The sequence below is a fragment of the Sminthopsis crassicaudata genome, chromosome 2 (genome assembly GCF_048593235.1).
Source record: "Sminthopsis crassicaudata isolate SCR6 chromosome 2, ASM4859323v1, whole genome shotgun sequence".
Lineage (NCBI taxonomy): Eukaryota > Metazoa > Chordata > Mammalia > Dasyuromorphia > Dasyuridae > Sminthopsis > Sminthopsis crassicaudata.
Window position 1 is genome coordinate 325,527,178 of NC_133618.1, and position 25,982 is coordinate 325,553,159.

General features: G+C 34.4%; 1 protein-coding gene across 13 annotated transcripts in view; it reads left to right on the forward strand.

Moving 5' to 3' along the window:
- The first annotated feature begins 4,673 nt into the window (after positions 1-4,673).
- The window catches only part of PCNX4 (pecanex 4), a 48,203-nt gene continuing 26,894 nt past the window's right edge, over positions 4,674-25,982 (forward strand). The window contains exons 1-8 of one of the 13 annotated variants that reach the window (XM_074290271.1): positions 4,884-5,165; positions 5,481-5,591; positions 10,178-10,270; positions 15,951-16,696; positions 21,364-21,543; positions 21,706-22,220; positions 22,406-22,506; positions 22,664-22,786. In XM_074290271.1, the coding sequence (XP_074146372.1) occupies positions 16,008-16,696; positions 21,364-21,543; positions 21,706-22,220; positions 22,406-22,506; positions 22,664-22,786 (1,608 nt within the window). In that variant the 5' untranslated portion in view covers positions 4,884-5,165; positions 5,481-5,591; positions 10,178-10,270; positions 15,951-16,007. The other 12 variants (XM_074290267.1, XM_074290269.1, XM_074290268.1 and 9 more) reach the window with 12 other exon arrangements.

The window sequence follows — 25,982 nt, forward strand, 5'->3', positions numbered from 1 at the left end:
TACCCTCACCTATTTCCCTAACCAGAATTTATGCCTTACTTCCAAACGCCATAATAAACCTTTTTATCAATCTAGGTTTTCGGGTCTGTAAATTCTTTTACAGAGAACCTCTGTGCCACCAGAAGGGAGACCCCCAAACTCCCTACTCTTGTGCTGAATCCCAAGGGAGTACAGGGGAGCCAAACCTCTCCATTTGGTTCCCTGAGCCCTGAACCTGCCACTAGATCTTATCATTAAAGTCCCTGACCATCAGAAACCCTAATCTCATTTTGGTTCCCTAAATCTAAACCTTATCAGTTTCATTAAATGCATGAAAAAAGAAAAGTATGCACCCCATCTCTTTAGAAGAAAGCTTCCTTGTGAATCATGTTTTCTTGAATATTTAACATGGAAGTGATAAATAATAGCAAGAGGAAAATTTCATAGACCATGATGTTGTCAAAAACAGAAATGAAAGATATTCTCCAAATATTCTCAAAATAGGATGTAACACGAATGTCCATGCAGATATTGTCCTTTCCTATGTGCTGTGTCCATTTTTGTTATTTTTGCAAGTTAATAAGAAAAAATTAAATCATTGTAAAAATCAAAATTTATGAATCTAAGTTAAAATGTGTACATACTAAAGACATTCTGCTAAAGGAAAACCATATCTTCCTAATTATGATAAGGACACAATATAATTTTAGTCATTAATGGTATATTAAAACATGATTCTTGCGTGATTTTATAAATCTTACAAAAGTAAATCCAGCATAGTGTTCATCACAATTTTATATATAATAACAGTACATCTAAAATAATACAATAAAAAAGCTTCCATATAAACTTCATTCCCTAATCCTCTGCAGAATTTGTCACCAACAATTTAGCAAAGGTTACTCTAGTCTATTAAAAAATTATTTCCAGGTTTAAAGAAGAGTCCTATTGATATTAGAGTGTAAAATTAAATTATTCAGCATTTGAGTATTTTTTCTCTAAACTCTTTAAAGCACATTAATCTGTCATACTACTATTTTTAATTGAGCTGCATTACTAATTCTAAGATGGTTGTAACCATTCTCCTACTCATTTGACTCTGTTAAATACTGATTTTATTAAGGCATTCATTTTCCAATGATTTTTCTCAATAAGAATCAATTATATTCCTCAAACTATTTTCTATAAAACATACTAGAACTATAAAAACCATATTATGTCTATACTCTTTCCTGAGTTAAGAGCTGAAAGACTCTAAAAATTGCATGGTTCCTTGCTCTAACTGTATAAGAGAAGGAAACTGAAATCTAGACAATGACTCTCCCAAAATCACACATTAAACTGAATTCAACAAACCTTTTTGTGCCAGGTATTGTAGTATTCAGGACAGCATGTTGGTGCTAGGTGGAATGAGCACTCAATGAAGAAGACTCATGTTCATCAGTTCCAATCAGGCCTCAGACACTTATTGTGGGACCTTAAGTAAATCACTTAACTTTGTTGCCTCAATTTCTTCATCTTAAAATGAGGAAATGGCAAACCACTTCCGGTATCTTTGCCAAGAAAACCCCAAATGGAGACCTGAACAGCTATACATGACAGAACAATAACTATGCTAGTCACTGCAGGTGGGAATTTGAATCCAACCTTCCAATTTCAAAAGAAGCACTGGATACTTGCTGCACTGGTTCCTGGAGATATTTTACACATAATGCTTTAAGAGAAAACCCTAGACATGAGATTAAAGCTTGTCTCAGAGCAAAAAACTAAAGAATGTGAGAAAAAGGGAATCTATCTCTACTTGCTTTGGAGGCCATGCTCTCCCAGAGCCAAAAGCAATTGTGCAGGACCTAGTAAGGCCTGTAGGTATCAAACAATTAGTTCAATAACAATTAGTTAAGGCCCTAAGTCAGTTTGATTATTCAACAATAAATAACCTTTTTTCTACTCCATGGCCCCCCTTTACTAGAACCCAATTGGATACGGTCTTGGGAGACTTGGTCATCCAAGTAGAGGTAGGCTCCCTTTCTTCACATTATTCAATTCTTGCCCTGGGACAATTACCTATAGTTAGACTATAATATTTACAGGTCTTCCTCAAAATCTGGGAGTAGAAAAGTACTCAAAATAAAAATGACTCAGGTATGGGACATACATTAATTTCCCACACACAAAAATAATACCATACAAGCACCCATTAACGATAGGAAATCTTCTGCTGACCAGCAGGGTTTAAGCTTCTTTTGGGAGTCACAGTTCTTTCCCACTTTAGGAAGGGAAGAAGCTAAGAGAAGAATTGGATTTGGGAAAGAGGGTAAGATATAGCAAGTGGGATCCCTTGAAAAGGAAAGAAGAAAAGCAATGTGGCTTCAAGTGTGACTGGTGGCAGACATCTGCAATTCCTTAATCAAATTTTAGTTTACAAGGAAGACCACAATGGTGAAAGAGACGAGTTAGAAGTAATTGGCTGGGAGTTTTTTTGTTTTATCTTTTGGATTTTTAAAGATTTTTTTTAATCAAGTTGGTAGAGCCACAAGAGAAAAATAGATATGAGGTGGTTCTTCTCTTGGCTCTTCCTCTTCTTTAAGTAAGGAAATGTCTCCTTTTATTCTGATTAAAGTAGAGCATCTGAATAATTAAGTTTTATTTCTCATCCACACAAGTGGCAGAGTAAGTTCTTGTTCATTTAAGATAAAGAAAAAACACAGAAGCAGAAAAGGCAGGCAGGCAGCAACCTACGTGCAAGGTATGCTGAATCATCATGTCCTTGTCCCCCAGAAATTCCCAAGGGATATACTGGATCACACTCCCTGAGATAATTCCTCTAAGACAATTCAACCTGTACTACACTTATCTCATTCCATCTTTGCAATTACTAAGTAAAATAGATGTCATAAATATTATTATTCCAACTTGACAATGAGAAACTAAGATTGAGAGAATCAGTGACTGGTCATGAAGTGAAAGGCAGGTTTGAATTTGGATCTCTCCTGACTACAAGTCCAATAGTCTTTCCACTATATCATATTTAGGTGGTTTTCTTATACTATTGCAGCATATTTATTAATTAATATTATTATGTATAAATATTATTATAAATATGACATATTGATTGATGTTGATATGTTAATATTATGCTAATAACATGACAATGATTAAATAATGTGACCTTTTTATTGATTTTCAAATCTGATTTTGAGTCAAATGAATTGAGTATCATTTAACATCATTGTGTTACTTCTGAACAAGTATTATATGTGACTGATGCTTCCTTTTTGCAAGTCCTAACTGGAAGGGAATCCCACAAGATAACCTGTAAGTTAAGTCAATGTAGATTTTACACAAATACACTAGAATAAATCATTGGAGAGGATCTTTAAATGAGCTGCAACTTCTTTATTCTATCTTTAAGCCAGAGACTATTTTGCTATTTACTATTTTATTCAAGTATAATAACTTCCCCACTAAATCACCAGGGCCCTTCCGAGACAGAAACACACATGTGGAAACATTTTACGTATATCAAATGAAAACCATAAAATATTACAAATAAATTTCCAGGAAAACCTCTTAGTTAGATTACATATTATAGCCATTTTGGTATTTAACCAAACTATTTCACAGATTGTAATGTTAAATTAAATGCAAACAACTGAAAAAAAAATATGTAATTCCTGCAACTTGCTGTTTTGGGATGTATATTAAACCTCCAGCACCTATCCAGCACACTGACATTAATGTAGAAGAAAAAGTACATGGGCTTCCAGCAATGTGATGGGGCATGAATGTATTCCCCAATAAACATTTTAGAAGAACAAGTACTTTACCTAAAGGCAGAGCTATTCACATAGCAGAAAAATTTGAAAGTAATGCTAAAAATAATAATTTTTAAGAAGACAAATCAAGTTTGAAACACATTAAATTTTAATTTTAGATTTAGACCACACCATTATTAGAAACAAGAGAAAGCATAGCTATTAATAGAACTGACAGAAAAAAAGGTTCAAGGATTGAAGAGAATTGTGCCAGGAACCATGAGGCTAGGGGTAGGGAAATTAAAAAAAAAAAAAAAAAGATAAAAGCATAAACGTGATGCAGTGTGTAAATGGTGTGACAAGTGTTCTATGGTAATACCACGAAGGAAGAAAACCTTTTTTCCCGCTGAAAGTCAAGCTTATCTCTACTGCCTAGCCTTTCAGCTAAAAGGGACTAAGGAAGGCTTCACGGACAAAGTGTCATTCAAGCAGATTCTTGAGGGGTGGGTGGGAGTTCAATAGGCAGAGATTAAATAATAATAAAAAATTGTGCGCTCCCGAAGGAAGTAAAAGGGAGAACAACGAACGAGGCCTCGGATCTGTTCTGAATAGAATCCACAGCATTTTGGTATAAAGACAAAATCGCCGCAGAATCTCAGATTTAGTCTGAGAGAGATTGATCGTAAAGAATTGTTGACTTTAGGAGCAATAAAGTAGCACGTAAATGTTACAAGTTAAGCGGCACTTTTTTCCCGTCGTGATTGTTCTGGATTTGGGCTTTGTTTGTTTGAGCTCGTGTGCAGTTTTTTGAACACCGCTGTCAGTCTGATATTTCTAAGTAAAAACACGCGGCGTTCAGGAGACGCTCAGCTCCCAGCGAGGTTCTCGGCATCCACGTGACTGGCACTGGGGAGGAGAAAAAAGGGGAGGGGAGCCACAGGAAGCATGGGGGGAGAAGGAACGTAGGGCTTTGTCTTCAAGGAGGTAACACTCTGAAGACAAAGCACCACTGAAGGAAACGAGAGGAGAAAAAAAAGAGCAGAAAACCTAGTCAGCAGAGGAAGGTGAGAGGCCGATAGATAGGAAAAGTAGGACATGGAGGCCGCAAATGTACCCGCCCAGCCTCTAGCCCCACATTAGGAAAACGTCGCAGTCGTCAGGGCAACGACGTCGTGGCGCGTCTGGGTGAAAGGTCAGAGCTGGCATCGTCACGGCCTCCTCGCTCGGCTGCGCCTTATCTCCGCCCCTGTAAGACTGTGACTCCCTCTTCACCCCCTGAACTCCCGGGGTGTGCACCCCACCGCGAGGCTGGGGCGGTAGGCAGAGAAACAGCCGGGCGGGGAGAGCAAGAGGGTGGGTCCAGTGTGTCTCCTCAGCCCGCCTCGGGTCTCGGGGAAGCGCGGCGGCGTCCAGGAGCTCGCTTCGTTGGCGGTGTGTGTGGGCTGTGTCTCCCGGGGATGCTACGGGATGGGGGCGGGGAGCGCACTCTGCCGGGACCGGAGCGTGGGCGCGGCCTCCCCGGAGGCTGGCGAAGGCGTGGCCAACGCTGCCCTGAAACCTGGCAACGCTTGGACGCGACCAGGGCCTAATCGAGGTTCAGTCTGTTTGAGCTATGGAAACGAAGCTCTTTTGGGGGATGGGCCGTAGAATTGGGGATGTTCCAGATCGTGTTGTTCGGAGTGTATTTGTGTCTGTCATGCGAAGTGTGCAGGGTTTCCCCTCCCCCCTTCTTCCTCCGCCCTGCAGGTCGTTGCTACCCGTGAGGTGAGAGCTCCCAACCCATCGCTAAAATTTAAATTTAAACATGCAGCCTCCTGGAGTCCTTGGCCATGCTTCTTCACTGGCATGAGAAGAGAGGTACGTTCCCTTCCACCCCCGTGGAACATACCTTTATCGCTTTTTTACTGAGCGGATGGAGAACCACACTGGTCCTGCCTTTTGGAATCTCCACTTCGCATCATTTGCGGCCTCTCATCCCGTTCCTTTCATAGATCTTGGTGCATATTTCATTTTTAAAAGAACGTGTAAAACCCGTTTCCTAATATAAATATAATTCCTGTGATTCAGGTGACTCTAGTTTTCATCCCATTGGTTTGCCAAACTCAGATTCATTAATTTGTTTCGTTCAACATGTGTTATTTGTCCAGTAATTATTTTCTTGACTTAGTTAAGTTTTAAATTTTGTTTGCAAATTTTTCGATAAAGCATTTAAACTGATCTTGCTGTTACAAATTTATTTTCCTCTGAGAAGCCTTCCATTGCAACTGTTTGTTTGGTTACTGACTCTTCCTTTTATAGACTCCTGTTTTTCTGCTTCTCGATTTTCACGTGCCATTTTCTTCATTAAGAAAACTCTCTTCTATTTTTTGCTTTTGGTCCTATCTTTCTTTGAAGGCCTAACTTAAGTCTCTGTTAGTGGGCATATTAAACACCTACCCACTCCAGGCTGAGAACTTTGCACTATATATACAGCAAATATACATATTTGCTGTATTCTAGGGATACAGATACTAAAATGAGATTGATTGTCCCTGCACTAGAGAATTTTTTTATCCTGCATGTTCACAGATAATTAAATACAGTATGAATACAAAACAACAAAAAAATTGACTTAGAAGGGGACACTATAACTTATCCTATGCTTACAAGGCAGTAAGTAGAGCCTAGATTCAAACTCTTTAATTTCTAATCTGATATCTCTTCTTTCCACTATTACGATTTTGCTTTCTCTGAACTCACTTATCTTTAAATTCTGGATTTTCTTAACTCCTATAGCATTATTTTCTGTATCAATCATTTGACCTGCACAACTCTATTGTGTTTATTTTTTTGTTATTCTCAAGTTGCCTGGCTCAATACTTAACAGTCAATAAATAATAAATATTTGAATTTTATTAAGATGTAGGCAACACAGAATTTCAAGTATAAGGACTACTGTTTTAATACTTGAATTGTATTACATTTGTATTCATCAGCAGTCCATGGTACTTGTTCTTATATAGAATAATTTTTAGAAGCACCAGATCTGTCTCTAGAAATTCCCTAGGGAATGTCGAAAAGCAAAAGAAAGTAAGTCTTTCTCATCTTTCAAGGAACCTGTCCCTATGGGCTAAGTTCTGCTCAGCCTCCTTGATCCCCTTTTTGGCGTCTGACCTTGAGACCTGTTCTTCCCCACTAAAATTTGTCCTGCTCCTCTCCCCCCTCAAATCCAAGCATCCTTTTCTCAAAAAGCAATATTTTGTAACAAAAAACAACTGTTAGAAATTGGGAAAAACTTGGCTTCTCATTCTAGTACTACCAGTGAGTAACTAGCAGTAATGAGTTTGGACCAGTCATGAAAACTCTGGATCTCATTTGCCTCATCTTCAAAATGACATTGGACCAAACGTTCTAAGTTTCCTTTCTACTCTATAATTCTTTGTTTGAAGTCTTAATCATGATTAGAAAGGCCTTTCTAGTCTTTCTAACCCATACAACTTGCCTGTATCTTAAGTTGTTCCTATTCCATTTTTCCACAGATAATCCGCTTGCCATAAATTTCTGGGCCTGTTTTGGAATCGTCCCACTTTCTACCTAACTAAAGACTAGAGTCTGCAACTACAATTTCATTAGCATTCTCCCTTTCTCTTGTCTTTTTTTTTTAACTTAATTTTTCTTGAGTTTTTATTTTCATTAGAGTGGGAGATCTATGTTTTCTTTCACAACTTTAATTTTATGGAAATGTTTTGCACATCTTCATCTAACTTCACTTTGCATAACTTTCTTAATTGTGGATAAGAATAAACGAGAATACCTAGAACTCAAAAATATTAAAAAACAAATGTAAAAGAAAAAAAATTTTTCAGCATAACTGGGGAAAATATTAAATAAGTCAGATATAAAATGAAACAATTTCATTTTAACTGATATAGCCCTTATGTAATTCCTAAGTCTTAAATGATTAATCAACAAACATTTATTAAACAGTTGCCATATGAAAGACGCTACACCAAACTCTGGGGATACAAAAGAAAATAGTAATAAAGCGTAATCTCTGTCCTCATGGAGTGTATATTTTAATGAATTAGACAACATATACATACATCCAGAATTAAATGGATAAACTTAGGGAAAAAAGAGTATTAGATCCTGAAAAGACGAGCAGAAGATATTACTTGAGCTGAATAAAGGAATCCAAGCATTTTGAGAGATGTAGTAGAGAAGAAAATGGTGTGAACTCCTACTTGTTTCTTTCCTTTCCTTTCCTTTTTTACTATACCTATATCCAGAATTTGGTTTTGTTTGTGATACTCTTCTTTTTTCTACTCTACCTACTATCTTAAATCCCACTCCTTTTACATTATTATATTTCTATACTATACTTTTTTGTTCCCTTAATCTTTTCTTCCCTGGCTCTAATACAAATGATGTTTTTAAGATTTCTGACTTCTCTCCTCCCCCCCAATTAAAAACTTTGCTTCTTCCCTCCTTTCCCCATCTTTTCCCTTTTAAACACACACATCCTCAGTCTGAGATTCTTCCTTATGTTCTTCAAGAGCTGTCTCTTATCTTCAGTTAAGATGTAAAGACTTCATTGTCATGTAGTCCTTTCACATTGCTTAAACTTGTTCATTTTCCTAGAATTTTTTCGTTTTCTCAGAAGTAATAATTGGAAGTTATCTCTTCTATTAAAGATTCATATTTTTTCCTTGTAGGATGATACTCTGATTTACAAGATAAATTATTCTTGGTTTTAGGTTTTTCTCTTTGCTTTTCAATACATTTTATTCCTAGTTTTCCTTTCCTTCATAACAATTGCTGCATAATCTTATAAGAGCCTGACTGGACCTTTGATCCTTTTTTCTTACTGCTTAGAAAATTTTTTTCTCTTTGACCTGAACACTTTTAGGAATTTGTCAATTTTGAATGTGTTAAATTTGAAGTTTTTTTCAGGTGGTAACCTTGTATGGATCCTTTCTGTTCCCTAGTTCTGAGTAGTTTTTCTCCCTTAAAATGTACTATTTTGATATTTATTTGGAATCAATAGAGTCTTAATTTAACTCTCCTTGCCCTGTTTTTCAGTTCATTTTTAAACAGCAAATCTACCTCATGTGTTCTATTATTTTACCTTTATTTGCATTCTAGTATTGTTCTTTCATTGGGTTTTGAGTTTTGTTTTCATTGTTCTTTTTATCAAAGTGTCAAAATTTTTTTCAACTTCTTGTTTTATTCATTTTCCTTTTTAAGTTTTTCCTCAAATGTCTCGATCTCTTCCTATATACCTCTCCTTTCCTCTCTCAGAGTCCTTGTAACCAATTCATATTTTCCCTCCTAAGGTCACACTTTTAATTATTGCTGAATTGTTTTCTTCTTAAATATTTTTTTTCTGGAATTTTATCTTGGGAATGTTGATCCATAGTATGTTTTCATTGTTTTAGGAGTTTTCTTCTATTTCCCTATAGTGTCATCTTCTCTGCTAGAGTTGACTGGCAAAAGGTCTGTCTCCTATCTATTTCTTTTGAACTTCCCTTTTCCTCTGCAATTTCTGGAGTTACTATTCAGATTCTTCAGTGCTGGACGAAGGATAGAAATGGATAAATTCAAGAAACCATTTCTTTCAAGTATTGGAATAGGTCAGCTAGCAAAACTGGTTCATAATAGTCTCTTAGCCATATGTGCTTTAGCATTTTTGTGATGAGGTTCTTCACAAGGCAGAGAGTTGTGGGAACCCCTTCTGATCAGCGCAGATCCTTCGTAAAATAATTTACGAACCCGAAAGCTAGACTGGCAAAAAAAAAAAAAGTTTATTGTTGGCACTGAGAAGTCAGCCTTTGCTAGGAAGATTGACTTCTTCAGTGGTAAGGTCCTGACAAAGATAAAGTTCCTAGCAGAGAAATCTTGGCAGAGAGAGATAAACAAGGGGTGTAGAGAAATCCTGACAGAGAGATAAAGAGGGGTTAATGCTGAAAAGAGAATGTCAATAATGAGGGAAAGGAAGGGGGGAACCTCGTTTGTCGGCGCATAGATAATCCCATGAGGCGAAGTGTCCCCTGTAAATGAATTTACAGGCCCGAAAACCTAGATTGATAAATAAAAGGTTTATTGTAGAAATTTGGAAGTAAAGTTCAGTTAGAAAGATGCCAGGGCCAGAGGTGGCCACTGGGCGGGCAGGAACCCTTACATGGCTGGAAGGATACCATGTGTTGGTGGGGAGGGCTTCTGCAAAGGGAGTGCTCCGGCTCGTTTCTTGTATACCTACAAGATGATGGGCGGTACCCCTAAGTTCTTGGCAGTCTTTTCAGTTAGCTCAGATCAGGTGAGGGCTGGGGGAAGCTGAGCTGATAGTGGGGGCTGGGCCCGGATATTCAAAGGGTGCTTTTGACCAGGATTTGTAAATCAAAGTCAGCCATGGGCAGTCAGCAATCTTAAAGGGACCTCAACCCCCATCATTTCTCATTGGACAGGAAGGAGGTCCTCAAAGGCAGCTATGCCAAGTAGAGGGAGAGAGGTTTCTTGGCATGGCATGTTCCTGCTTTTGGCTCTCTGCAAAGAATTGAGTGAGTACATGCCCACTTTATCTTGGCTTGGAGCTGGGGGTTGGGGCAGCTCTAGCCAAAATCAGACTGAAATCAGACCGAGATCTTCAAATGGAATAGAAATTTTTCAATTGAATGAGTAGTCCTAAACTAATCTTCAACTCACTAAAGGGTATAATCAGTGGTGAGTATAGTCAATGGGGGGACGTGGGGGTGGGGGGAGTTGTGGGCTCTGGTTTCCTCAGGATAACCGAATGAAACTACTTATCTTGATTCCCTGGGGTAGGTCCCTCCCAGAGGCAAGGGCTCAAGGAGAATTTCTTTCCAAGGAGTTTCCCAAGCACTCTACCTCATGGCTCCACGCCAAAGTCAGGGAGAGACAGTTTCAGGGATCCCCCATCATTTCATCCAGAATGCAGAAATGGAGATCATGGTCCAGATTGGGAGCCTAAGTCTGAGATCCTTTTGTTTGTGGCCTGTCTCCACTATATAGTACTAGACTGGCATTCTATATGGGAGCAGAACTTTTTTTTCCATTCAGAACCTCAGATGGTGTGGTTAAGCCTTGGCCCTCCCCCTACTACAGTCATGAATGGGTTGGAGGTTCTGGAAGCCAAGGTTTCCAGAAAAGACTCCTTTTGCCTAGAGTGGTCTTCTAAATATTGATTTAAATCTAGAGCTCATCATGTGGTCTAAAGTTTTAATTTTTTTTAGAGGAGTGGTGAATACCTCAGTGATATTTCTCTCACTATTCATTTGATTAGTTTGAAGATATTGTCAGTTTTTAGGTAATTATGAAGGAGTTGGGCAGAAGTTTCCCTTAATCAATTGTTTTCTTTCTAACCTTATCATTAAACCTATAGAAAACACTTAGATTCTGGTTTCATTTTTAAAATTGAATTTGGAAGAACTATTAATTTAACATTTCTTAAGGAGTAGTGAAAAGTAATATTTATTATCTTTGAATTAGCATAAAAGTTTGCATTTTTAATAGTATTTTAGCATTTTACATTATATTATGGGTGTGTGTGTGTGTGTGTGTGTGTCCTATCACCCACTGGACTTGGAGCTTTATGAGGAAAGATATAGCACTTAGAATGTTACTTTGCACATAGTATATATACTTGTTGGATGTGTAAATATATAGGGTAGAAAAAAAGGGGAGAGATGTGAGAGGTCTTGTAAATATAAAAACAAAATTTGGCAACTGGATATAGATAAAGGAGATCCTCAATATAAATAAAGCACCTTATTTATTCATATAATTTCCTCTGCCTTCTCCTATTACCCACTAAATTAGAAAAAAAAAAGAAGACTTATATAGGTATCTATGTTCTGTTTTTTTTTCTGGTAAATTTTACTTAAGAAAAAGAACCAATAAGTTGTCATTCCAAGCATTTATTAACAGTCTCCTATGTGCCAGGCACTGTACTAGGCGTGGAGGGTACAAATATAAAAAATAAAACAATGCTTGCCCCTCCAAGTAGAAAGATGTGTTAGGAGAAATAGACTTCTCCATTCACTCCTCACAGAAGCTTTTCTAAACCTTCTCTTTCCTCCTCAAGGCATCCAAACCTTTCCTTAACACTTCTGTTATAATTGAGGACCTTGCCTCTTACTTTAAAAAGTCTCTGACAAAAGGGGGTCCTTCTGGCCAAGGTTAATGTGTGGGCTTAATTTCTTCCCTTTCCTATCTTCCTCCAACTCATTGCCCCATCATACCTTACCTTTAGTCTCTAACCTTTCCCTATGTATTGGTTCCTCCCCTACTGCCCTGATATATACCTAAAATCTTTCTCTTATTTGAAAAAATGACTAGATTTTGCTATCCCTCCTAGCTATCATCCGTAACTCTCCTTTCCTTGAGAAAGCTATTCAGTACCTCCACTTATTTTTTCTTCCTTTTCTAACCTGTCTGAAATTTGCTTTCTGGCCTCATCATTCAAATGAAACTGTTCTCTCCCAAGTTGCTGATGATTTCTTAATTGCCAGATCTGTTTTCCTTTTTTCGTCTCATCGTCCTTTTTATCTGCTTTGTTTGAAACTAATGACTGCCTTCATTTAGTTTTCTGTATTTCATAACTTCTCTGTGTTTTCATCCATAACATGTTCCCTAACTATGAGTATTGCCTAAGGTTTTGATCCAAGTCCTCCTTTCTCTTTCAGGAATTCTTAACTTGGAGTCCATCAACTTGATTTTTAAAAATATTTTTAAACTGTATTTCAGTATAATTGGTTTTCATTATAATCCCTTGTATTTATTTTTAACGATTTAAAAATTCATGACAAAAAAATAGTCTCTCTCTGTCAGAAGAAGAGAAGAAAAGAGGAAGGGGATAATAAGTGTTTATGTAGGGCCTATGTTCAAGGAACTGTGTTAGCACAGTAGCTCTTTACAAATGTCTCATTTGATCCTCAAAACACCCCTGCAAGCAATGTACTGTTTTTACTCTCATATAACCTTTGAAGAGACCGAGGCAGGAGGCAGGGTAGGGGATAGAGCTTTAGAGACTATGTGGAAAAGACAGGTATAGAAGGAAGAAAAATGAAAGAAAAAAGAGAAAGAATATATTAAAGGGGGAAGAGAAAAAACAATATATATAGGATATAGACAGGTACAGTTGAAATTTGTTGTGAAAACATTTTTATTAATTTCATAATTATAACTTTTTTTTGACAGTACATGTGCATAGGTAATTTTTTTTTTTACAACATTATCCCTTGTACTCCCTTCTGTTCCGAATTTTTCCCCTCCTTCCCTCCAGCCCCTCCCCTAGATGGCAGGCATTCCCATATATATATATATATATATATATATATATATATATATATATATATATATATATATATAAAATATCTTATAGTATATCCTAGGTACAATATATATGTGCAGAACCGAATTTTGTTGTTGTTGTTGCAAAGGAAGAATTGGATTCGGAAGGTAAAAATAATCTGGGAAGAAAAACAAAAACAACAACAACAAAATGCTCACAGTTTACACTCATTTCCCAGTGTTCCTTTTCTGTGTGTAGCTGATTCTGTCCATCATTGATCAATTGGAATTGGATTAGCTCTTCTCTATGTTGAAGATATCCACTTCCATCAGAATACATCCTCATACAGTATCATTGTTGAAATAATGATCTTCTAGTTCTTCTCGTTTCACTCAGCATCAGTTGATGTAAGTCTCTACAAGTCTCTCTGTATTCCTCCTGTTGGTCATTTCTTACAGAACAATAATATTCCATAACATTCATATACCATAATTTACCCAGCCATTCTCCAATTGATGGACATCCATTCATTTTCCAGTTTCTAGCCTCTACAAAAAGAGCTGCCACAAACATTTTTTGCATATATAGGTCCCTTTCCCTTCTTTAGTATTTCCTTGGGATATAAGCCCAGTAGTAGCACTGCTGGGTCAAAGGATATGCACATTTTGATAACTTTTTGGGAATAATTCCAGATTGCTCTCCAGAATGGTTGGATTCTTTCTGTTGTGAAAACTTTTTAAATTCCTATCTAAATTTCTTTAAACTTAATTATGTGTCAATTGGCAAACATTTATTTTTTCTGATTTTTTTTTGTCATCGGAATGAACAACAAAAAAAGAAAGAAAAGAAAATCCTGGAGCATGGTTAAGCAAAGCCAATTTAATTATGTCCAAAAAATGTATCTGCATTTTAAGTTAATTACATTCAGGAGGGTTAGCATGTTTCAACATCTTTGGAATTGGAGTTTGTAATTGCATTGATAATAGCTCTGAAATCTTTAAAATTTTAATTTATAATATTTTATTATATAAATTGCTATTTTTCTGCTCATGTCATTCATCAGTTGACATAAACCTAGGTTTCTCTGAATTGTCCATTTTATCACTTATGAGTCAATCACATTCAAATATCCGTTTTATTTTTTATGGGTTAATGACATTCAAATATCATAATTTAGTTATACATTCATTCTACAATAGATAAACATCCACTTAATTTCTAGCTTTTGCTTACCATGAAAAACCTAAATAATAATCCTAGTAGGGGTAATCACTGGGTTAAAGAATATGCAAAGTTTAGTGACATAATTCTAAATAACTTTACAGAAAAGCTGGTCTAACTATTTATAATTAACCCAACTGTTAATTAGGCTGCCTGTTTTTCTGAAGCCTCCTACATTTGTCATTTTATCATCTTTGCCAGTTTGATAGGTATGAGAAAGTACCTCAAAGTTGCCTTAATTAAAATTTTTCTAATACCAGTTTTGAACATTTTATGATTATAAATATTTTGGATTTCTTTCCTTGAGAAATGCCTGCTATTATTCTCCAATTATTTGGGGAATGACTTTTGTTCTCATAAATGGAAGCAATTCCTTGTATAGTTTATATATAAGGCCATTATTGCAAATATTTTTCCAGGTTTCCCATTTTCCTTCAAAAGTTAGGTGGTTTTGTTTTGTTTGTGCAAAACTTTTAAATTTTAATAAAAATTGTCATTATTTTCTTTGATCCTTTCCCTTATTTGATCATGAATTGTTCATTTATGTATAGATAGATCCAAAAGAACATTTCTTCTTTGGTCTTCTAATTTGCTTAAATTGTTTCCATTTTGTCTGTCATGTATACATTGAAGTTTATTTTGGTAAAGAATATGATAATGATTTATACCTAATTTCTTCCAATTTACTTCCCATTTTTCTAAGCAGTTTTTGCAAATACTTAGTTTACTCTAATAATGAAAGTCTTGGAGTACATTGAATATAAAAAATTCTGTGTTCAAATGCTTGCATATATCATATACTTAATTTCTCTATTGAACACATTATTTTGAAATTTTTTTCAAACTTCAAATTTCCGTATTAGCCATATCTGAAAATGTATGTCTGTTTCTACATTTTAAATTCATTATTTCAACCAGGAAATGAGTAAGTTCCTTTTCATTCCTTTGGTCTCATGATTTATCATTGCATTGATCACAGTTTAAAGTCTTTTAAAGACTTTTCTCTGTGATGTTATTATATAAATTGGTCTCTCAATTGTTTTACTCATTCTGCTCTTCATCAGTAAAGATCAATAAGAAGAATCAATAAGAAATATCTTCTTAATTTCCTGTGAAATTTTCCATTTTATCATTTCTTATGACATGATGTTACCTCATTAAATTCATATACCACAACTGTTTAGCTCTTTCCTAATTAGAGAATACTCCCCACCTTAGTTTCCAATTTTATGCTCTTATGAAAAGTGGATATGGCCTTCCTTTAAATCTTTTTGATGGTTTGTGGATTCCAGTGCAACACTTGGTTTGTCTAGCTATTCTCTCTCCTACTTCCTACATGATTGTCATACCTCCTTTTTAAGTTTTATATTTCCTGATACCCTTCATACCACTTCTTTTTTCATAGTGTACCACTAGAAATATGTTGCAGCTGATTTAAACCTCATATTCTTCTCTCTGTTCTCCGTTGAGTTAAAAACCACTCTGATTCTTCAGCATGCTACTTCAAGATTTGCTGCCATACAGCATCACCAGGAGAACATTTGTAGGTTTTTTTTTAAAAAAGATTTTTAAGATATTGAATCACTTACTTTAGTACAATCTGAAATGATAAATATTATTAGAAAAATATATACCAATAAAAATTTAATTACTTTTAAAGTTACAAATATGAAATTTTCAAATATTGACCTTTTTTTCCCCCTCAGATTGTGTTCCATATGACTGGGAAGATGAGACTTTCACTATTTTTCTAAGTGAAAAGAATGGGTCCAGATGTACCTTTGCTGAACGATTACAAAAAGGACTTCTTTCTGAAGCGTTTTCCACAAACAGTTCTTGGAGGTCCTCGATTCAAATTAGGCTATTGTGCCCCTCCTTACATATATATTAATCAGATAATTCTTTTCCTGATACCATGGGTCTTGGGTGGAATAGGAACACTTTTGTACCAGTTAGACATTCTGAAAGACTATCATACTGCAGCACTTTCAGGTGGATTAATGCTTTTTGTTGCATTTGTCATCCAAATGACAAGTTTATACGCAAGAAAGAAATCAGTGACTGTAGAACGAATGCTGAATCCAGATATCTTGACAGATGAAGATGAATATGAATCTTCAGGTTGTGCAGATGCTGAAACAATCAAGTTTATAATTCCAGGAAAGAAGTATATAGTCAACACTGTTTTCCATTCTGTACTTGCTGGAGTCACTTGTGGACTTGGAACATGGTATCTGCTTCCCAACAGAATAACCTTATTATACAGTAATATAGGAGGCACTGTTGTGATATTTATCTTTGGATGGCTGACAGTATGCATAGGAGAATATTCATTAATCATAAATACAGCCACTGAGACTGCTACTTTCCAAACGCTTGACACTTATGAATTTACAGCTCTCATGAGGCCTCTTTATATTATTTTCTTTATTGCCGTGGATCTTGCACACAGGTAAAAAAAATTATAAGTTCTTTTATGCCATCAGTTGCTTTAGGCAGATAATATAAATTATAAAAGAGAAAATTTTAAATAATAATTCAAAAACCTTTATATGACCATAAAATTAGGTTGTAGACTAACTAAAAACCATTAAAATATAAAACCGGTCTTGAATAAAGAAATATGCTAGAATTAAAGTAGTTATCCATGTAATCATGGAAGAGGGGAAAAAAGGTTTTTTTTTTCATGATTTGATTAATTGCTTCAAATTTTTTACTCATCTCAATAAGGTGATTAAAATCTGTAAGAATTATTCATGTCATTTTAACATGAAAAGATGAATTATTTTTATTTTTGTTGGAATTTTTCTTAAACAATAGGTTCTTCAGTCTCTCTCAATATCTCCCTTTGTTCCCATTGAACAGAATTGTTGTGTTTTTTTTAAAAATCCTTTAATATATTGCTGCATAGTATGGCAAAATATTCCTACATTAGCCATGGCCAAAAATGTATGTTCCTTTTGACTTGTTAAAGTCATCACCTTTCCATCAGGAGATGGGTGAAGTGTTTTATCTTCATGCTTTTGGACTTATATTTTATCAGTGCATTGATTAGGGCTTTTTAAAAGTCAGTGTTGTTTTTCTCAATAATGTTAACATTGTAGTATTCTAACAATGCTCACTTTTCTCTGTACCAGTTCTTAAACATCTTATTTCCCTCTGAAATTGCCCATTTCATCATTTCTTGATGAACAATCATATCCCATTAAGTTCATATATCATGTCCTTGTATGTAGTTTCCAACTTTTGCCTCCCATGAAAAAACTGTTATAAATATTTGTGTTCATATAGATCCTTTTTCTCTTTCTTGGATTTTTTAGGGCCATAGGCCTAGTAATGGCATAATTGGGGTCAAAGGGTTTGCAGAATTTGGCAATTTTCTCACTTTAGTTCCAAATTGACACTCCAGCAACAGTCCATCAATATACCTGTTTTTTCAGAGCCCCCCAACCTTTGTCATTTTCCTTTTGTATAATCTTTGCCAGTTATAGTAATGGGATAATACTTCAAAATCGCTTTAATTTGCATGTCTATTAATTATTAGTGATATAAAACTTGTTATGTGATAGTTTGATGGCTTTAATTTCTTTGAAAACTTCCCATTCATATCTTTTTAACCATTTATCTATTGAGGAATAGTTTTTAGTCTCATAAATTTGAATTAATTCCTTATATACCTTACAAATAAGATCTTTATCAGAGAAATGTGTTACAAAGATTTTTTCTTGTTGACTTGTTTCTGTGTACAATATTTTCTTAAATAATGTTTTAAATAGATGAGATTTAAAATTGATAATGTAACTAATACCAATTTATAAAAGAGCTACACATGAATCTTTTGATGAAATTAGCTCTAATACACAAAAAAATGTGCTTAGTTCCCTATAATTTGTATGGAAAATTTACTAAACGATAATTATTTTTGCTTGTTCTCCCCTTAGCTTGACTCTTATTTCTCTGTTTCTATAGATTGCAGCTTTCTGTTCTCCAAGTTCATATTCAGGTAGAATTATAACAGGCATTTATATATTTTTAGTCAGTAAAATAAAACTGACTTACTCCTAGTGCCTTTCATTTTTTTTAATATAGTCACTCTAGTTATACTACATATGAACAACACTGACAATAGTATTTATATAGTCTTAACATCAAATATAATGTGCTAATGACTTTAGAAGAAAGCATGCTTACATGGTGGTCTCTTTTCTGGTGCTATGATTGCAAAGTTAATCAGATATATTGTACTTGAATACTCCTTTTAAAAAGTTGTGAAGAAATGGTGTTTCAACATATATCTGTATATATACTCCTTTAACCAAAAAAAAAAAAAAAAAAAAAAAAAAGGATTTTTTTTTTCTTTTAAAGAGGTTTTCTTTCCAGAATTAATAATTTACAGAACTGTTTTTTTTTTTCTTCTTTAGCCTATAACCCATTCCTTGTTTTAAAATAGTAATTAGAAACCTGATGACATATATCCTGATTTACATTTGGAAGGTCAGCTCCCTGAATAACATCCAGCAGAGATTTAGTGAAAGAAAAGTATAAGTATAACATGATTACTATTCTTCATGCCTTTTGCATATTACTTACTCTTAAACTAACATTAAGATAAATTTTTTGCTAAAAACTTGACTAGATTTAATAGCTAATGTACCTTTTATTAAATTAATTTTTTACTTTGACATATTTCTTTAAGGGAAAAAAAATTCAAAGAAAATCATAAAATACTTCCTCTACTATCTGTGTCAGTGGAAAGTAAAAATTAGCATAAATGTTGGTCATTTCTGCTTAGTTAATTAAGAGTTTTGGGAAATTAATAAACAAAAATGATTTTATGAGAATATTTTAAAATGTTGATTGATAATATTTTAATATTTAATAATTTTTTAATTTGCACATATCTCTTCAATTGAATGTTGTTGTTTTCTGAAGCACTCTCTCTTAAGATTTGATTATAGGACATCTGAAAAGCCAAAACAAATAATATTCCATCTCTTTTTAAGATACAAGTGATTGCTTTTTTTTTTTAATACTTCTTTACTGTCATCTTGTTTAATCATCCTAATTAGTAAGAACTGAATATTTTTTATCAGCTTAAGTTGATTGTTTTAAAGAATATCTAATTTTTTATCATTTTAAGTTGATTCAGTTATTTTCCATTGGTATATAAATATTATATATTTTTCCTTAAGTATGCCTCCAAGTTGTTTCATTTATATTTACATAGAATTCTGAGATTTACAAAGTCCTTTTTTTTTTCTCACAACAATAAAAAAATAGGAAGTACATGCTTTATTATCCTTTTTTTTTTTTTACAGATGAAGTAACCAAGCCCCAAGCAGCTAATTGGCTTAACCAAGGGCTAACAGCCAGTGAAGCAAGTTTCCTTATTCCAGATCTATTATTTTTTCTACTTCATATGACCCAGTTTGATACTTTTCCACAAGGTTAACAAATTTTCCCTTCCCGAAACATTATCAGAAATATTTTCTTGAGCGAATAAAAATAAAAACAAATATTTTCCCAATTAAAAAGAGAAAAAAGATATTACAAATGCAAATTATAATACAACTGAATTTCCTACTAAAATAGACTTAATTCATTATTAATTAGTCATAAAATTAATCCTGCTTCCACACATAGAGATGATCTTACCATGCCATCATTGGATATTTTTTTCCTTTGGTCTTAATATAAACAACATTGGATTAAGTCATGATCTAATATGTGTGTGTGTGTGTGTGTTATACACACATGCACAGAACACGACATTTTAAGTAGAATGGCTTTGAACAATATAAATAATTATTTTTCCTACACAACTATGCCTTTTCATTGACTTGTTTTAGATAATTTTGTTTAGATAATTTTAGATAATGTTTTTTTGTGACTAAAATGTTTTCTTCTAAGAACTAAATGAAATTGGTTTTTAAAAAGTTAGCACTGATGACTGCACTCAAATTGCTTTCCTTTTTCAAGAGGGAAGGTAAGGAGGCAGAAAATTTGGAACTCAAAATTTTAAAGAGCAAATATTAAAAAACTTTTGTTTACATGTAAAAAAATTGAACACCCATTCCCAAAAGATTTTAAATTACAACTATAGTAACTATTGACAAATAATTAAGCATTATACTGCTAACCTTAAGGTCATTTTTCCTTTGTTTAAAAAATACAAAGGACATGCATTCTTCTATTTCAGAGGAGGTGTTTTAATACTTGTGCAGTACACTCTTTCTTCCTCTCCTTCTATCTCCCTTCCTCCCTCCTTCCATTGTCTGCCTGTCTCTCTCTCTCTCTCTCTCTCTCTCTCTCTCTCTCTCTCTCTATCTCTCTCTCCTCACAAGAATGCATTTATTTCTATAATTTCTGTGTTCTTCAATAGTAGAATTAGTAGTGTTATCTTGGCTTTTATTCATTGAACTCAAGGTCTTCAAAACTCTGCTATGGTTCTCTTTCATGTTAAAAAACTAAAGGGAAAGGATCTCTTGTATTAGCATCTTTGCTTCGGAATTGAGCTCAATTAATTGACTTTTAAGAATAATCATTCATGAATAATTCATGTTAAGATTATTTATCCTTCTTAAATAATTGAATGGTGCTATATATGTAGATTTGAGGAAGATCTGCTACTGTTATTTGTATTTGGGTTTCTTTTTCTGGAAAGAGCCTTCATAATATACCTTGGTATAAGAGATCACCAAAAGATTAAGTAAGAGTCAGGACCTGAGTTCTAATTCTAATTCTAGCTCTGCAATTTATTGGTTCTGTGACTTCAATTAATATTGTAAGCTCCTTGAAGTCAGGGACTGTCTTTTGCTTCTTTTTGTATCCCCAATCCTTAGCATAGTTCCAGTTCTACAGTAGGTACTTTAAAAATATTTATCAAATGAATGAATGACCAATTCAGGTAATCTTATCAGAGTCTCTTCTATAAAATGAGAAGGTTGGAATAGATAATTCTAGATCAATTCAATTTAGCCAATAAGTGTCAACTACATTCTGGGTACTGTGATGGAGATACAAGACAAATTAAAGCCATTCTTACCTTCAAAGAACTTATATTCTGCTGAAATATCATGTAACAACTTATTTTGGTATAATTTTAAATTTTTTTTGTAGGTTTACAGTTAATTTGCCAGCTATAGAGCAAATCAATCAAATTTTGCACATCTTCTTTGTATTTTTGCCCATTCTATGGGCAATGGGGACTCTGCCCCCACCTGATGCACTTTTTCTGTGGGGAATGGAGCAGGTTTTGGAGTTTGTCCTTGGAGGTTCACCTATGTCAAGCCACCTAAGGTAAAAAAAAAAAATTTTTTTTGGAAAATGTTGGAAAAGCTATAACATTTTTTTTAATTTTATTAATGCTTTTAGCTTTTATGTTGCATTTATTTCCAAATAAATATGAACCTTCCTTTGGAACAAAAGTTACAGAAATCTTTTTTTTTCTTTTCTTCACAGGTTAATAGTAATGTTTCTTGTTTCTGCTGGAACAGCTATAGCATCCTATTTCATTCCCAGCACTATTGGTGTGGTACTTTTCATGACTGGATTTGGATTCTTACTAAGTCTTAATCTAAGTGTGATTGGTCATTCTGTGCTTTCAGGCAAAATCAGACAGAGAGCACCAGACAAATATAAGACTCTACATAATAATTCAAAAAAACAGTTTGGGTGGCGGGATTATCTTTTTTATTTCATTTTACTAGTTTTAGCACTAGTTGAAGCTAGCCTTCTGCATATCTTTGTTGGTTTTTCAGCCTTTACTAGAACCAGCCCCCAGACTATTGTTAGTTATATTCTGATGGTACTATTTATAGTAACGTGGCTGCTTAGGGAAATTCAGAGTGTATATATATTTGGAATTTTCCGAAATCCTTTCTATCCAAAGGATACAAGAACTGTGACTGTCTTCTTGGAGAAGCAAACAAGACTTGTGAAAGTTGGTGTTGTCAGACGAATATTGCTAACTCTAGGTAGGAAAATCAATTTAATAACACACTACTAAATTTCTGAATTTTATAATACTTGTTTAAACAATGATTTACTGTCATAATTTCTCAGTTACTTGAATTATGCAGTTATCTCAGTTTTCCAAATTAGATTATGATAGAAGGCATTTCCCATGGCTAAGTTTAATTTTTGTTCATTGTTATTTCAGTGTCACCTTTTGCTATGATCGCATTTCTTTCACTTGACAGTTCCTTACAAGTACTTCACTCTGTATCTGTTTGCATTGGATTTACAAGAGCTTTTAGAATGGTAACTTTTTTGTGTATTTGAAGTATTTTCCTTTTGCTATATTGAGGAAATGTTTGACTTCTCTAAATATGTATAACCAATGAAGTCAAGGAGATTGTATTTTTGTTTAGAAGTAGTAATTTTTTCCTATTAAAAATTGTCAATGTATTTACTACAGGTATGGCAGAATACAGAAAATGCATTATTGGAAATGGTAGTTGTATCATTGATGCAGTTACTCATATACAATAAGGACTTGTGGTGGAACAGAAACCTGGACACAGGAATCAGACTTCTTTTGGTAAATTTTATTGATTTTAATAACCTACAGCATGGTCCTTTTCTCTTTTTTTTTTCCTCTCAGTTTGAGAAAAGACATTATGTCATTTGACCAATCCTGTCTTTGATTAGAAGTTAGGTAATTTACTTAGGTTAAAAAGGTTTGAGAATTGTAAATTTTAAACTATTTAACTATTTAACTATTAAGTTAAAAAAAAAACAAGCAGTCTTGTGCACACCTTTAAATGAAGGTGGAGAAAATAAGAAAACTATGCTGATTAGGTCCACAACAAATTGTGTTTTACAACTTCATTTGGGTATTCATTACTAATCTTTCTATCTATATTTGCCACATAAACTTACTATCCCACTTTTCAGAGCAACTTTTCCAAGCCTTTTCATTCTTCAAATTTCCCATAGGTTCCTCCTCCCAAGATTCTCAGCTAAGAATTTTGCTTTATTTTTCACAGAAAAATTGAATTCTTTATCTTTCCCCTCCAAAAAAACCTTCCTCCTCCTGCTCTTTCTTTATTACTATAGAGGGCAATACAATCTTCCCAGTCCTTCAGGTTCTTAACCTAGATGTCATCTCCCATATGCACTATGTTGCCAAGACCTGTCAATTTTATTTCTGCATTGTCTCTTCTATATACCTCTTTCCTGCCTCTGACATGGTTACTACTCTAATACAGCCCTTCATCACACTTGGACTGTTGCCATAGTTTGCTGGTACTTCTACCTGCCTCAAGTCTCTCTATTTCAATCCACTTTCTATTCAGCCACCACAGTAATTTTCTTAAAGCATAAGTCAGACTATGTCAACAGTTACTCATACTCCTTTGATATTCTATCACTTTCAGGATCAAAGAGAGAATGCCTTATTTAGCATTCAGATCTCTCCAAAACCTATCCTTCTCCTATTTTTCAGTCTTCTTATACTTTATTTAAACACAAAATAGTTATAATGGCCTCTTGGCTGTTCATGAATTGCATGCTTTATCTTATGGCTGTTAGCATTTTCATTTTAAGCTGTCTTCCAGTTTATCATTTACATCCAGATAATTGAGGAACTTCACTATCTGATGTCACCCCAGGTAAAGTGAACAGTTCCTTTTGCAAGCATATGGTTTAGAAAATTCAAGATTTATTTACAAGTCCATGAAAAGAAATAGAAACTATATTAATTAACATTATCTACCAATGAATTTTTCCTCAGAGACCTGTATAGTACCATCTGCTTAATTATATACTAAGCAGAAGACCCAATAATATCTTCCATTTTATTCCAAGATAAGGAAATATTTATTTTCTGGGCAAACAAGATTAAGAAATTAGCTTTTACTTTGGGAATTGACTAAAAATAATAAAGCAGTAAATAAATAATTCTGTTGATTGACATTCATGTGCTCATAACTTGAGAAATTCAAGGGGGGAATTGAATGACCAATTGAAGAAGATGATTAAAGCAATGACTGCAAAGTTGTTTAGAATGAGAAAAGGTTTTTCCTTAGATTTCATATTTCATTTTCTCTATAAGGTCAAATAACTACAGCTGTTTCTCTCCCTTCCTAGCTTCAAACAGAAGTTTTAAGGATTAATGTAAAAACCCGGGGGCAGCTAGGTGGCACATTGGATAGAGCACCTGCCTTGAAATCAGGAGGACCTGAGTTCAAATCTGGTCTCAGACACTTAACACTTCCTAGCTGTGTGACCCTGGGCAAGTCACTTAACCCAGCCTTAGGGGGGGGAAATGTAAAAACCCACATAGTTTATAAAAAGGCATGTGTTACCAATATTCACTGTTTACTCAAGCATAACCTAGCAATAAACATTGAGAAGGGGAAAGAAGGAAAAGGAGAGAGAAAGGTTTCATTAGTGCTGTTATTTACCAGGTGCTTACCAATATTTGTGGTAGATGCTGGATCATCCCTAGTTTACCACTGAGGAAACTAAGGCAGATGGACTTAAATGATACTCAAAGGCTATTAAGTACTTGAGGATGGATCTGAGTTCAGGTTCTCCTGACTTCAGGCACAGTGCTTTATCCCCCGAGCCCCATAGCTGCTGATAGGAGGACAGACATAGAAACAGAAAAGCACTGTTAACTAGAACAAGCCTTAAAAAGTCTATTTTCATTTTGCTTTTAAACAATATCTGTGCATTTTCATGGCATAGTCCATCTAACATTTTTAGTACCTGTCTCCAGGAGAACAAGTAAATAGGTTTTAAAACAGTTCTTTTTTTCTCCTCCTTTATTTATTGTTTTTTGCTTTTAGTTTTTTTTTTTTTCAAAACACATGCATAGATAGTTTTCAACATTCACCTTGCAGTAGTTTTCAACATTCACCTTGCAAAATTCTGTTCCAAATATTTTCTGCCTCCTTTCCCCCATGTCCTCTCCTAAATGGCAAACAATCCAGTGTATGTTAAACATGCGCAATTCTTCTACACATATTTCCACAATTATCATGCTGCATAAGAAAAATAAGATCCAAAAGGGGAAAAAATGAGAAAGAAAACAAAATGAAAACAACAGCAAAAAAAAAAAAGTGAAAATGCTATGTTGTGATCCACAATCAATCTCCACAGTGCTCTTTCTGGGTGCAGATGGCTCTCTCCAACACAAGATCGTTGGAATTGGCCTGAATCACCTTGCTTTTGAAAAGAGTTACATCCATCAGAATTGATCATTGTGTAATCTACTTGTTGCTATTTACAATCTTTTCTAGGTTCTATTCACTTCACTTAGCTTCAGTTCATGTAAGTTTCTCTAGGCCTTTCTGAAATCATCCTGCTAATCATTTCTTATAGAACAATATTATTCCATAATATTCATATACCATAACTTATTCAGCCATTCTGCAACTGATGGGCATCCCACTCAGTTTCCAGTTTCTTGCTACTACAAAAAAGGGCTGCTATAAACATTTTTGCACATGGGCTCTTTACCCTTTTTTATGATCTCTTTTGAGATACATGTCCAGTGAGTAGATCAAAGAGCCCTTTGGGCATAGTTCCATATTGCTCTCTAGAATGGTTAGATCAGTTTACAACTCTATCAACAATATTATTAGTGTCCCAGTTTCCCCACATCTCTTCCTACATTTATCATTATCTTTTCCTGTCATTTTAGCCAATCTATGTATCCTAATTTGCATATCTCTGATCAATAGTGATTTAGAGCATTTTTTCATATGACTAGAAATAGTTTCAATTTC